The sequence below is a fragment of the Vigna umbellata genome, chromosome 3, assembly GCF_029865625.1.
Source record: "Vigna umbellata cultivar VRB3 chromosome 3, Vumbellata_1.0, whole genome shotgun sequence".
Lineage (NCBI taxonomy): Eukaryota > Viridiplantae > Streptophyta > Magnoliopsida > Fabales > Fabaceae > Vigna > Vigna umbellata.
Genome location: NC_142167.1, coordinates 23946393 through 23962409, shown reverse-complemented (window position 1 = coordinate 23962409; position 16017 = coordinate 23946393). Strand labels below are relative to the sequence as shown.

Below are 16017 nucleotides of genomic sequence, written 5' to 3'. Positions count from 1 at the left end.
TAAATATATATATATATATAATAATATTTATTATTTTATAAAAATATATCTTTTATTTTAAACAACTCAAATATTTTTAAGCAATTTAGAACTCATATAAGATTTATAATTAAAAAAAACATTTACCAAAAACAGTTCACACACACGAAAAATATTTACTTTATGGAAATTTAAATTTAGTATAGTATGAAGAAGATTTGGTAAAACTTTGAGATCAATTTATACTTTAGAATATTTCACGGACTCATACAAAAATTAATTGAAATGTTATAATTTATCAAGTTCACTCTATGTCTGATCTTAACACACTTTATATAGAAGTTTTGGAACTGAATTTTGTTTTAACTCATTCGTTTGATGAAGATGAAAAATAATTTATTTTAAGAGTGTGTTAAAATATTTTTATATAACATATATGTACCTTTTTACGGGTTTATCATTTATTTATTATTATACTGATTTACTTTAAACTCAATAAATAATAAATAACACTACACCTGTTAAGTTGTCAAAAAAAATCTATGTAAACACTTGGAAACTTTATCTAGAACTCAAAACAATATTCTCCTCTACAAAGGTCAACAACACACAGCAAGAACCCCTCTCATCAAGTTGAAACAAAAGTGGTACCTATGTTAGACTTTCGTGCCCTCAAGTCTTCCTGCAATTCTTCATTCATGAATCATGACACACTCGTGCGTTCATGCCTCGTGCAACAACATTGACAGTAGGAACACAAAATTGGAAGAACCATACTTTATATATATAAATATATGTATACTGTACTCCATTAGAATGTATTTGTTATCCAGCTACACAACTGTTTGAATCAAAATAAACAAAGACAAACCTTGTATAATCTGTTTTTATGCGCCCACTTGCACATTCCTATTGCTTATGTTCTAATCAAACCTTCCCCTACAAAACCCTTGCATTTGCACGGGGAATTCCCTGGTACGTCACAGAAATTCTTCTCTTTGCGAAAGTGTTGGACAACGTGGGCATGGCAACTCAAGGTTCCCGATCCCAGATTGAACTTGTAGTAGACACGACCACGACCACCTCAATCGTTTCCAACAGTTTTAGCAACTACCAACACTCAACCTCTTCCACAACGCTCCTAATCTCTGTTCTGACCAAGTTGCATGCAGGCTACTTCAGAATAAGCCTCTCCCTCGGAAGCCAAGCATTACTGTGGAAGACGATAATCACATCGGAACAAGACACAACCACTCTACCGCACGTGCTTTCCACGCTTCCTTCAGCGGCTGTCTATGCACTCTGGTCTCTCTCCCTTTTCACTCTAGTGTTACTCTCCCTTCTATACCTCCTGAGGTGCTTTTTTTTCTTTAAAATGGTGAAGGCCGAGTTCTTGCACCCTGTAGGGGTTAACTACCTCTTCGCTCCCTGGATCTCGTGGCTTCTCTTGCTTGAATCAGCGCCGTTCGTGGCGCCCAAAACCGCCTTGTACTTTGTTCTGTGGTGGGTGTTTGCGGTCCCGATGATGGTGCTTGACGTGAAGATCTACGGGCAGTGGTTGACTAAGGGGAAGAGGGTTTTGTCATCTGCGGCGGGGAACCCCACGAGCCAGTTGTCGGTGATAGGGAACTTGGTGGGGGCACAGGCTGCTGCGCACATGGGGTGGAAAGAGTGTGCGCTGTGGTTGTTTTCGGTGGGGATGGTGCATTACGTGGTGCTTTTTGTTACCCTTTATCAGCGATTATCGGGTAGAGATGGGGTTCCGGTGTTGTTAAGGCCAGTTTTGTTCTTGTTCATTGCAGCGCCTAGCGTAGCAAGCTTGGCTTGGGAATCCATTGTTGGAACCTTTGACACTGCTTCCAAGATGCTCTTTTTTCTTTCCCTCTTCCTCTTCACCTCACTGGTAAGATTAACCTATCTACTTGTTTGCGTTCAAAAATCAATTTTTGTACTGTAGAATTCGGTAATCCACATTGTAGGAGACACTCTGGTGATACATTAAAAATCAAAATAATTATATTTTTTCAACTTAAAATTTCAATACATATTATTAAATTACTAAAATGTGCTGTTATAAGTAGGCTTATTTCTTTGTAGCAGCAAGTGTCAAAATACTATGTTACAGATATTTACAATATAAATTTTATATTATCAAAAACTTAAAATATATTTGAATTTTTTTTGCAGCCGTTATTAGAATAAAAGTCAATGTCCCATTTCATAACATTCGGATGAGTGTATAATAAAAGAATTGTACACTATATTTTCTTATTTAAATTCTACTAAAATGGCACGTGTAAATTTTATGTTTTGGTATGCATCGTCTTATACTAAGTTGTTAAATATTTTAAGAATAAAAATAAAAATAAAATAAAATGTGTCTTTTTATTTTAGTAATTGTCTCTTTTCTTGGGTAGTTTGCGTTTGAAAGAAACAAAAGATGTGTTACGATCGAACTGCTTATAAACATGTCGAATCTCTTTGAGTACACCCAATTTTTAATAGCACATACAAATCCTAGAATTTGTACATGATGAAGTTGGTATATTTATTAGACTATGTGATTTCGGCTGTTTTAAAGTGTATGTGAATTCAATATCCCCTTATTTCTAATTTTTTGTCGTGGAAAACAGGAAAGGTGGTCGAACAATGGAGAACAAAAACATTGTATAATTTAAACTGTAGTTGTTTTCATCCATGCAATGTTTTTCCCTTCCCCGAAATGAAAAACATAGAGGGGTATACTATTATAACAGTTTAGAATTAAACAAACTGTTGTAATCTGTCTCTCCGATTCATCCTTCAAGTAATGAAAAATCTCATAGCTGGATATTTAGTGGTAGAGAGATTTATTTATTTACTAAATAAATACCAAATAGAAAAAAAGAAACAAGTGATATTGGTCAAAGTCAACATCCAAAAGGATTTCAATTTTAGCGGTGATTTGATTGGATGAAACATAATTGGTGGTGTTGCCAGCTAATATTGAATGCTGTTTTAATTTTTCAAACAAATGAAAACGAATTTTTCTTTCAGAAGTAGACTGATAGAGGAAATGAAATATGAACGAAAATTCATTTAAAATGTATTGAGATGTTGTGTAGCCTGAATATATGGTTGATATATATAATTTATATGTTGAGGCAGATTTGCAGGCCAAAGCTGTTCAGAAGATCAATGAAAAGGTTCAACGTTGCATGGTGGGCTTACTCATTTCCCATTACTCTACTTGCTCTTGTTTCAACGGATTATGCAGAAGAAGTGAAAGGAACTTTTTCTCACATCCTAATGCTCCTTCTGTTGGCTCTTTCAGTTCTTGTCTCTTTTGCTCTCACCATGTTTACTCTCCTCAACTCTAACGTGCTTCTACCGGATACGTATATATAGCCATATCCTATTATTGCAACCTTCTTCCTTACTTAATCCATCCCATCATATCTAATGTAATTACATAACATACAAATACCACTCCAACCCTAAATATTTAAGATAATAGATAGATGTGTGACTCTTGTTTGTTTTAACTTTGTTTTTTTTTATAATTAATGGAAGATTTAGATTCATCTACTCTTGCTGAATTAATATTCTAAATAAATTTAATGTACTGTATTCAAATAAGTACAAATTTAGAGAAATAAAAAAGAAATCATTATTAGAGAAATTCATAACTTTATACAGTTTTAGTCAATGAATAAAAATGATTTCATTTTGTATTTTTCTCTTTCAAAAATACTGTTAACAAAGAATTAAAAAAGAAAACACACAACGAGATAGAATAATGTTTAAAATTTAAAACAAAATACTCTTCTAAACTTTCTACATGAAATTCAGATAGATAGGAATATACTTAATATTTTATTAATAATTACGTTTTTTAGATAAAAAATTAAAACTACAAAATTTTTAAATAATAAATAAATTTGATTAATTTAAATTTTAATAATTTGTAAACTAATTTACGTTAATATATTATTATTTTAAAATACATATTTTATTTGTAAAATTTTATAATAATTTTAGTTTTATGTTAACTCTACTTTATATATTTTTTTAAAAATAAATTAATGTAAAAAAAATCACTTTATTATATCAACCCATCAACTACAATATTTTCTCTTATTTCTCACATCACTTTCTAATCTCTTTCCCTCGTTCATATACCTACACTTTCTACTCCCATTCTTCTTTTGTTATATATTTTTCTTCAATTCAAGTATGTCCTAAATAAATCTTTCAAATGTGTCTCTTCTCTACAATCAAAATTTCCATACCCATCTTCATATACAATTTAACTTATGTCATACTACCATATTTAATTTTATTATTATGGGTGAAGTATATGAGAAGGGAAATGATATGTTTGTCATCTCTCCTTAAAAAAACATAACTACTTGATATATTAATATTTTAATATTATTATACTGTTAAAATAGGTTGTAAAATGAATATATTTTGTTTTATTAGGTGTGTATGTATAACTTTTTATGTGAAAAATATAACTGATATCCGAAATTTGAACTGTGCTACCAGCTCGACCAACTACACAATCAACACAAGTTACTGCTACCTCTTACTGAGGAAGTTATAAATATAGACTGTTAATTTCTGCTTCATGTTATGTCAAAAATAGCCACACCTCTACCAGAGTTTAAGTTTTACCTCTCTGGCAAGCCAGAGAAAACAATTATTCACAGTCAACACACTTCTCTCTGTTTTCTTTTTTTCTTTTTTTCTTAAACAATATATACGTTGCTTATCCCTTTGTCGAAACGCAAATTAAACACATATTTAAAAAGGGGAAACGGAAACGTAGAGCATTTGGAAGAAAAAAATGGATATATATGCATAAAATTGAGTACTGATATGCATTACTCGTATAATATACGTTTACATGTTCAGTTTCTTTGAACTAAAGATCACACCCTGTCAATCATATCAAACTAGCATGAAAAAAATAATAATAAATAGGAGTTTTCTATGCATACAAACAAAAGTAAATTTTTTAAATTAAAAATGGTGGATTTTCTTTAAAAAAAAAATATCAAAAGTAATGTTATTTAAAATACGAGACACGCAAGTCCAAGGAAAGGAGGAAGCGAATTCGCACAAGGAATAGTATCGACAAGGGTGTTGGCTAAATATAAAGACAGCCAAGTTCGTGCATCTTCATCCTGTTGTCGAAGTTTTGATATTTTGTTGCAATACATTAATTATATCTTCTTTTTACCTAACTCTTTAATTCGAATTTAGATGAAAATATCTTTTTCGTTCATTTGTGGGATCAGGCAACGAAGGGTAGGTCCTTAGTTTATAATCAAGCTATGGAAACAGTTATAACCATTGAAGACCACTTATTTAAAATACTATATCTGTTCTAATCACACCCTGACCCATTTTTATTTAAACCAAAAAAAAAACTTAGTTAAATAGCACAAAAGGTGCATGCTATTTGATTATTCTTGCGAAAATGTTGATCTTTAGGGTGTGGAAATACAGCCAAAACGTAAAAGAAATTAGGCATGTCAAAATCAAATGGATTAGGTAGAGGTAAGTGTATGACTTTTATGTTCTTTTCGAAATGCAGATCAAACGTGAGATTTTCTATTGTCTTCTTGAAAGCTATATACAGAAATATAGGAGCGACCAAATACTAAAGCAAGGGGAAAACATTAAACAACCGAAGAGTACATATATATGTTCGATCATCAAGTGAATAAAATAATGTCTTGATAAAAAAATAGCATCACAGTTAGTTTCGCCATAGAGAAATGTAATTAGTTAATTAGATTTGAAAACAACAATTCGCCGATGTTTTTGTAACATGGTCGTAGAAAAATATATATCTTTAATGGGATAAAATAGATATTTCACTCTTCACTTTATAATGAATACAAACGGTGAAAATTGAGCTTGAGAATACCTTCACGGGGTCAAATGCTCATCTAATGATTTTTATTTCTCTATTGTCTTAATTATTTTTTTGTTCAATTAATGGTTTTGTTTTGTGATATTACTTTATATATCATGACAAAAGCCATACCTACTATTAGGTCTTATTAGTGGTTGGATTTGAAAAATTTAGGTCCAAAGTTACCAATTTGGCCCAAATTGACCAAACCATTTGAAGGTCAAATGCATGTTTGTTTGTTGGATGACTTTAAGCAGGTCCATGTTGGAACGTACTACGAAAAATTATTAGGTTACACGAGTGAAAGCCTCAAAAAGAATTGTTCGGTCAAACTTCAAAAAAAAGAAAAACTAAACTTTGAAAACTTAGTTTCTCGGCTTGTATATCTTGGTTCTTTTTAGCTAGATATATCATGTTTGATGTATGAAAAGCTAGGGGCATATGTGGAGGATATATTGGAATAGTTTTTGAAGGAAGTCTCATATATTTGTCATGGAAAGGTTCACAAAAACATAAGTAAGAACAATGATGTTAATTAGGTTGACTTAGTAGTAAAATTGGACAAAAGAGTGGAAGAAATTGAGTTCAATTTTTTTTACTAATATTCACGAGTTATAAGGTCGATTCAATGAATTTGAAAAGAAACAAAAATTATAGGTTTAATTCTTTTTTTATTGACAAAATACTAATACAAATTATGAGATTTGATTTCTTATATATGTAAGAGTAAGTGCATAAGAACTTGGTTTGAATTGTGAATTTTTTTTTTCTTGAAGGTTTCTTGGATGATGTGTGAGGTTAGGCGAAGGATAAAGTGGTTTCTTGAAGAAACTTTGGTTAGGTGTAGTCAAAGGAGTTTACTAAAATATGCCTCTTGGATTTTATGTGGTTCTTGACAAGATTTAATTATGAAAAACTAAGAGAAAATATAAACAAAAGTACAAAAATAAAATGAAAAATGAAATTAATACTAACAATGGAAGATAGTGAATATGAGAAAAATAAATGCAATAAAGATAACGTTGAGTTATTAACATCATACTAAATGTGACCATGAACCTGTAGGGTCTCTTGAAATATTCTTTTCAATATTCTAAGAAAGACAAAGGGAATAAAATATCAAATAGGAAACCATAACTCCCACACAAAGAAAATAAAAAAAGTTATTAATTTTTTTTTCTATCATGCATTTATTCAAAGGCGATTCCTTATAAACATATATGATTTCCTTTGATAGGATAACAAAATCTATCTTAAATAAATAAATGACTTCATTTTACAAGTTAATATTTAGTGCCAGGACAAAATTAACGTGAAAAAATATAAAAAAATAAATTTATCATTGTTTTAATGTTATCTATGATAAACTAATATTCTATCCTTTTAACAACTTAATAATCTCATTTTAATAAAATAATTTAACAAGTATGAGCACTCAAAGTGCAAAGTACTTAAGCTATTGAAGGAAAAGAAAAACATAAACTTATAAATCAAAAGTTCTGAAAGAGACTATACACGTGTTTACGCATTTTAATGAGTTTTTATTTTTAAGTCTAAATCTTAATCTGAAGTTTCACATTGAAAAATATATAAGAATAAAAGGCATATATAAATACTTATTGATTTTGGTAATGTCTTAATAAAACTTCGAGTTAAATATGATATTGAATTCATTTCAATGGTTGATTCTTAGCATATTAATAAAAAAAATGACATTATATTTTCTCTTACATATCAGGAATAAATATTATGAAAAATAAATTAATGTTCAGTATAGATTTTGTGGAAGTCCTGTATCGAAAGTCATTCCAACCATATATGAAAATTGAAAGTTTTGTTTTTAATGTAAAGTTAAATATATATGTTTTTTTTTTAAATTTGAACTAACAATGGTATAATTTATCAAAAACAGTACTCGTTAATAATGAAACTTTAAAGAGAATATTTAATATGGAAGAAACGTAAATTAAAGAATAAAAGTGTCAATAAATGGAACAAATATAAACGATAAGAAGGACAAACCTAATGCTTATGTTTATAAAAGTCAGCATAAATTTATTTATATTAATTGTAAATAAATAATAGAAAATAATGTTAATAAAAAGCCACTGATTACAAAAATATAGAAACAAATATAAAAGTTTAATGAATGTTCAATATAAGAATATAATTCTTTTATTTTAAGATTAAGCTTTTGTATTATTATTTATAAGCACTTATTATACTTCTCTCCGTTACAAAATTACTAACCTAAAGTTAAATTGAGTTCTTGCAATCCACTATCAAGTCATGAGTTGTTCTGACATGATTGTTCTATTCTTCTTTAAAATGATAATTTAATAACTTTTTTAACAATTTTTTTACAATAAACTATGTGTTACTATTACTATTTTAGTGATGATATATTTAAAACGGACGAATCAAATAACTATCACATGAGTAATTATGAAAAAGTTATAAAAAAAATGTTAAAAAAGCATTTTCTTTTTAAAAATTTGGTGTTGAGGGAATGGGAAATGACAAGACCAGAAGGCCTGGATGAACAACGTTAACTTTTTTCCAAATTAGTGGGGCGTGACAAGGTAAAGCTTTTGAATGTTTGAACTTTAAATCGGTCATTCACTTTCATTTAACACCTAAACCTAGCTACGAGTAACACAACAGGGGTACATATAACTATATATATCAATGTGAGGAGAAATCTGTATAATCTCAAGGATATAGCGTTGCGTTCAACGCCGGAGGCAACAGTTAACACGGAACTCGCTTCTTATGGAAATCACAGTTTTTAATGGCATCACTCACAGCGTTTGTTTGCTTCAGATAGGAGCCATTCAGACGGCGGAAACTCAGATTATAATTAAGTGGTTTTAATGATGCGACATTCTTAAAAATATCATGCTGTCATCTTACGTTAAGAGTGTTTGAAACGGAAGTGTATAACGAAAGAGTTGCCCTAAGCATGAAGCATGGTGAATGATGGTTAACGGTTGGGTGACGGAGAGAGACGGAAAGTAAGGGTCCCCAGTGGGCACATGGGAGCGGCGTTGACGATGAAACGAGAAAGAGCATAGGACGTTTATGACAAAGCCTGCAATAGCTTTCGTTAATTTGGCAAAGAGGTGTCCCATTTGAGGCAATGCATCTCCCCCCACCTTCCCTTTGTATTTCTCTTTCCCTCATTAACTCATTATCCTATTCCTGTTCCTATTATCACTCAGAATTCCCAGAAGAAGCAGATAGAAAGGAACAGAAGCATAAGCATAAGGAAGCAGAAGCAGATACAGCAACAACAGCTATGGCTCGTGGAAAGATCCAGATCAAGAGGATAGAGAACACCACCAACCGCCAAGTCACTTACTCCAAACGACGCAATGGCCTTTTCAAGAAGGCCAACGAGCTCACCGTTCTCTGCGATGCCAAGGTTTCTATTATTATGTTCTCCAGCACTGGCAAACTCCACGAGTACATTAGCCCCTCCACCTCGTACGTGTTCGCATTCTCTTCTCTTCTCTTCTCTTCAATTCAATTCCCAAACAAACCCTACCTACCTACCTATCTATCTATCTATCTTCTCTCTCGTGTCCTTTTCTTTTCCAGAACAAAACACTTCTTTGATCAATACCAGATGACCCTAGGAGTTGATCTCTGGAACTCTCACTACGAGGTTCTTTTCTCTTTTCTCTCTCCTCTCTATCTCTCTTTCTCTCTCTTCTTCAGATTTACTTCTTCCAACTTATTTTCTTTCTTCTTCTTCCCCAGAATATGCAGGAGAACTTGAAGAAACTCAAAGAGGTCAATAAGAATCTTCGCAAGGAGATTAGGTATAATTTTCGCTCCATGTTTTTCTTCTGGATCTATATGCGTGTGCACGTGTTTTGTATTTTTACTACTGTCGTTGCTCATGGCTTAGGCAGAGGATGGGAGATTGCCTGATCGATCTGAATATGGAAGATCTCAAGCTCCTGGAGGATGAAATGGACAAGGCCGCCAAGATTGTTCGCGAGCGTAAGGTGAAATTACTTTTCCCTTTTTCTCTCACGGCTTAATTAATGTATGCATGTGTCTTAATTGAAAACTTTCTGGTGTCGGGTAGCTATCTATATATAGATAGGTAGATACATATCATGAGGCACAGATTTGAGACTGCTAGCTATTTTGGCATCAGTTTTTTCCGGGATATAGTTCTTCGGTGAAATTTCATACAAAAATATAGATTTAGTTCCTAATTTAATTCTTAAATTTTATCATGTTTTTGGTTTACCCTTATTAAAATGAAGATCACAGAACTTGAGATTATTATACTTAGTTATTCTAACTGTGATCATACCGATCTTGATGCATTGGATCACATCAAAATTCTTCAGCCAAGATTAAAAATTAATGAAGGAAATGATTTGATAGTTAGGTTAGGATTTCATATTTAACTCTAACACCGAGTCGTCCAAAAATACCATTTTTAATAAGATAATTAGTTCCATATGTGAAATAAAAGTCTTAAATACCTCTTGGTAAAATAAAATTAGTGACGAGGTAACTAGGTATTAAGGGATCATTTTTATTAAGGAAATGTAAGTTTATAGGTTTTAACCTTGAAGCGAATAGTGTTTTAAACTCTTAAGCAGAACTGGCTAATTCTTTCCCAACTTTGCTTAAAAATCCTTGGTAGGAAGGGAGCCCTCTGCTATTTGAAGACAAGAGTAATTTTTAAAAAATGTTTATTAATAAAATTTCATATTTCTTTTAACTTGTTCATTAATTTTTGAAATCCACCAAACAATTTCAGTTGGTATATATATTTTTTAGTGTATATGTAATTTAAGAGTGTACATAGGAACAAAGCCTATTTACGATGTGTGTACAGTAATGATTAATTAGTTGTCCAATATTGAATTGGTTTGAGATATCTTTCTGCTGAACTTTGGGGACCCCCTTTGTTGTTTTGGATTCATTGCCTGTGACACAATTTTCGGATCTGAGCAAAACCACATGAGCACACGACATCATTGGAAACTGTATATTTTCAATTAAAAACATGTGAAGTTATTATACAAAATTTGCTTCTTTTCTGGGTAGAATTTCTTTCTACTGGTGAAGGCGGGTTATGTGTGTTCCTTTTCCAGTTCACTTGTTAATCTGGAGCTAGCTGGAGCTGCTCAATATTTAGTTTGAACATATATGTGCTCTGGATGACTGAATTTTAATCTGCTTGTTTTTCCAAAATAATATTTTGTGGCAGAAAAAATGTGGTATGAAATTTTGTGGAAAAAGTCATGCCATAACAAGGAATTGAAAATATACCCACCACTAATTCTTTAAAAAAATTAAGTACAGTCTTCCAAAAAATCATTTTTTCCAATAATTAATTTCGTAATATTTTTTTTTAATTTTTATTTCATTAATAGAGTTCCTTCCTTTAGATTACTTGTTAAATTTTGTTTTCATGCATGAAAACGTAACTCCTTTCAAAAAACTTTGTCAGGCTTATAAAACTTATTTTCAATTATTATCTATTTATCCATACAAAGACACAAAAGATTATTAGACAGTTTTAGATACCTTCTTTTCCACATATTTTTTTTTCTTAAATCTAAAAACTAAATATATATTACTTTAGATGGAATGAAACACTGGTATTATCTCCGAAAGTTATTTGCACCAAGCAAGTAATATTGCTGTTTACTGAAGTTAAACTGTTGAATATGATTGAAATGGAAGCACTTTAATTAAGACGAGTGAGAAATTTGATTACAAAACATGTACACAGGAACATAATTTGGTTGTTTTTAAAAGGAAAACAGTGGTTGTGGTCCTGTTTGAAGATTTCGAAATTACCATATCTTACCATGCTAACGAGTTCCTTAAATTGTGACAACTGTTGACAGTATAAAGTGATAACAAACCAGATTGACACCCAAAGGAAGAAGGTAAAGTAGTGAACATATTTCGTTAATACTGTTTTCTTTCGTGCTTGCTTCACTCATATTGACATTTCTGATTTTTTTTTAGTTTAATAACGAGAAAGAAGTGCACAACAGACTCTTGCGTGACTTGGTATGTATTTTAACACACTTTTGTTTTTGATTTCAGTATACCTCATGCTTCCTAACTTATATAAAAACACACAAAGTGAAACAACAATTGTAGTCTTATATTAATTTCTTTATTGCTGCTTACAATGTCCTTCTTTGCGCATTTTCACCTCAATCAATTTTCAGTTTTCTTGTATACATATCAGACTAATATTTCTTCGTATATACCTTGTTTCTCTTATTGATCCTGATCTTTACGTTAAGACTTTGGTATGAGCTTGGAAGTTACTTTGTCTGATTAATAACTTTTGGTGTATTGAAGGATGCAAGAGCAGAAGATCCACGTTTTGCATTGATAGAGAATGCAGGAGGAGAGTACGAGTCTGTGATCGGGTTCTCAAATTTAGGTCCACGCATGTTTGCCTTGAGCCTACAGCCAAGCCATCCTAGTGCTCATAGCGGACCAACCTCTGATCTCACCACTTACCCCTTACTTTTCTAGTATGCATCGGAAATACCACCTTTTCTCTCAGTTTTCAATAAGTAATAGCCCTTAAGTTCTAAGTTCTGTTCCCTCAAACTTTACTTATATATCACCAAAACAATCTCACCAATCTTCTGCATGTTTCAATTCATTTGCAACTCATCGTCAACTATTACTTCTACTGCTATTTACCCTAATCATACCTGATCAACTATTATCTCTATGTTACTTACTACTGTTTACCCTAATCACAGAAATGCGTCCTCCTTTCATCACAGAATGTTGAGTATGATTATTCATAGATATAATAGTCAGTTACATCTCAGTGTTTGAAAGATTAGTCAAATCATTATTGATTTCCCGATAAAAAAAAAATACTTATCCTGATTTTTTATGTTACAGACACTTATGTATATATCTTCTAATTTTAAACTAGGAATCAACTTCTTCTTTTTTTTAATAAAATAACCAATGGATTTGTTCTACTTTTTACAAGACAAATGTTTTTTTCATACTTCTAATAGAATGATAAATTCGTCTTCCATATGTTTTTAATCTTATTTTATGTTAAAAAAACATAATGTTCAGAAGTTAATTAAAATTATGGAAATTGAAACTTAAAATTTTAAATATAAAAATACATTTTTATAAATAAAAACTTCACTCATTTAATTATGGAAAAATTATATCCGTGTTTCTTGAGTTTTTTGTTAAATGATTTCATACTTTTTCTAGTTCTAAAACAGTAATTTTAAGCCCTTAAATTATTAATATAATAATATTTATATTTTTTATTTGATTTATATTTATACTTGTATTTTTTATAACATACTTATACTTGTAATAATGAAAATCATATTTAAATATAATAACAAGTAATGAAATTAATCACATATATTATAACTATTTGTTCATTTATATGAAATATAAATATTCTATATTTTAGAAGACAAATTATAATTAAAGTATAACTTTTTCCGATGATGTTAAAAGATATTGCTTAAGTTATTCATTTTTTTAATATTTTTATATTTTTTAAAAATTGAGTCTTTTTTTTTATTTAAGATTCTCAATATGTTGTTTTTACTGAAGTATTCAAGAAATAAATGCTTCTCTATTAAAAATATGAAAAAGATGAATATTATTTTCGTACAAATATTAAAAGATAAATATTTTTTAAAATGTTGATAGAATATAATTTGTTATTTTATTAGATTTTTGGGAAGCTGCGTGTAGTTTGTCATAATAAGAAATATATACGTGTTTAGGGAATCGAATTATACGGATTAAAAAATATATCTTAAATATAAAAGTATATCAAAATTATTCTTGAGATGTTTTAATTTTTTTTTCTATCGAGATATTTTGTTTCAGTTTGAAACTGATTAATAACTAAATAAATTATTTATTATATTTTAATACAGAATTATATATTTAAAATTAATTAGCAACTAACCAGTACAAATGAACATATCTTTAAAATATTATTTATAAAATTTGATTGTATGAATAACCTAATATATTTATAGTTACTAAAGTATATTTTATAGTATTTTTATATAAAAAAACAAATATATTAAATAAGTTCCACTTGAAGTACAAAAAGAAAAATAAAATCACCAATATAACTTTTCTTTCCATATAACATTGAAAAAAAAATTTCATTGTCATAACATTATATATCAATCTCATCTAAACAGTGAAAAATTATTAAATAAAAATTATATAAGTGATAATTAATAAGTAGATGAAGAAAACATACAATTCTTATATTATGATCATACATAAAGCATGCACTTAGTATATATATGAAGTTATATGTACACACTAATAGATACTGAAAATTTTCAAAGATAAAAACTTTACATGACAGAACAAATTTTAATTATATGGTTGCTTTTTTCTCACAATTAATTTAAACATCTTTATCTATTCACACAATTAATGTGATTATTGTAAATAAGAAAAACAAAACAGAGAATGAGTTTTTGCACTTGTGGTAACTTTTACTACTCTGCAGAACTACAATAGGTTTCACCATACCACTTACCACACTTTTACAAGTACAAAAATTACTAGTACAAAAACATCGTAAAACATCGGTCTTTTTTTGTCTTTCACGTCGAATTCAAGGCTGACATCATATCAAGAGACATTAAATTGACGTCGAATTTAAAAAATTCGACGTTATGTTAATTAATGTCGAATTTTGTCAATATACAACGTTAATCAATTTTTTTTGTTTTTTTAATTAATTGTGATCCTTTGTAATCCTTTTTTACAACTCTACGAAGACCTGAAAAACAGAAAAACAACAAATTTCAGATTTTGGTATTTTATAAAGTACGAACTATGAGCGTGCAGTGTAGTATCAACAACAAACAACAAATAAATTCAACCAAACAACAACAACAGCAAACAAGTTCAACCAAACAACAACAACAAACAAATTCAATCAAACAACAACAACAACAAACTAGTTTAACAAATAAGTTCTTCAAAACGAAAACGAAAACTAACCTTCAAAAGGTGGGTTCGTCGGAATAAAGTGTTGCCACCCGTGAGAGAGAAAGCAGAATGTGCCTATGGAGGACAAGAACACAAAAATAATCGGTCAAAACAAACAAAAATCATATCTAAAGTAGTTAATTAACATGCATTTGTATCAAATAAAAGAAAGATCACATGTGATGGTTGTCAAACTTCGTTCGAGAAAAGTTTGAGCAGAGAAAATGGTCTCGCGCGCTAAGACAAAGTGAATGAATTTTCAATCTCTTGCTCAAATTTTTATTGAATTGACTAACCTTTTGACGTCTAACGCTATGACATTCGACGTTTTATAACCTTTTGACATCTAATTCTAGTGCATTCGACATCATATGTAAGTATATTTTCACCTTCTGGCCAAACATTTTTGCAAAATTTATCCAATAGGACGGTATACTTCTCAGTTCGACGTCTTATAATAAATTGACATCGAATTACAGTTCTAAACGACGTCTAATAATTGCATTTATTTACAAAAATGTCACCAGTCACTTATATACTCAACAAATTAAGATGAAAGAGGTTTCTGTTAAGAATTAAACTTTAAACCTAAATCAACATCACAAAATCGGCTTGTAAGGCAAAATTTGCACCTACTTATATACTCTAAATTTGTCTTATCTATAATCAATGTGGGACTTCCGACACACTCGCTTCATGTTGAGGTATATACATCTCGCGCATTGGACTAGACATTAATGGATGGTCCAGTAGCGACCCGATGGTGGGATGAAACAATATGTCCATCAAACAACAAATTTCGTTAGGATATGTTCTAACAATGACTCTAATAGCAAGTTAAGAAGTGAAGTTTAAGTCCAACTCAACCTCACAAAATCAACTGGTAAGGTGAGGTTTGCACTCACTTATATACTTTAAATTGACTTCCAACACTTTCAGACTTGTAAAGAAAGTGACACTCAATGGTACAAAGCCACCGCTCAGATGATCAAATTGGTATCGCTGACTTATTGCTTAGTTTAAAAAACAATTTTAAATGTCAGATTGCCTATTAATTTGCTCAAATGGTCACATCCCCAATTTCTCAACTTAAGATTAATTTAGAC

The 16017-nt window shown here is 30.3% G+C and overlaps 2 protein-coding genes across 2 annotated transcripts; both read left to right on the top strand.

The window, feature by feature from the left end:
- The first annotated feature begins 949 nt into the window (after window positions 1-949).
- Window positions 950-3469, top strand: LOC124826895 (S-type anion channel SLAH1-like). Its single transcript, XM_088111021.1, has 2 exons — window positions 950-1882; window positions 3127-3469. The coding sequence occupies exons 1-2, from the start codon at window positions 1004-1006 to the stop codon at window positions 3364-3366; spliced, it is 1119 nt and encodes a 372-aa protein (XP_087967147.1). The 5' UTR covers window positions 950-1003; the 3' UTR covers window positions 3367-3469.
- Window positions 3470-9017: 5548 nt separating this feature from the next.
- LOC148202014 (agamous-like MADS-box protein AP3) lies at window positions 9018-12749 on the top strand. The gene is made up of 7 exons (XM_088110065.1): window positions 9018-9373; window positions 9488-9554; window positions 9650-9711; window positions 9801-9900; window positions 11773-11814; window positions 11897-11941; window positions 12242-12749. Exons 1-7 carry the CDS (start codon window positions 9027-9029, stop codon window positions 12419-12421), a joined length of 843 nt encoding a protein of 280 aa, XP_087966191.1. The 5' UTR covers window positions 9018-9026; the 3' UTR covers window positions 12422-12749.
- The last annotated feature ends 3268 nt before the right edge of the window (window positions 12750-16017 follow it).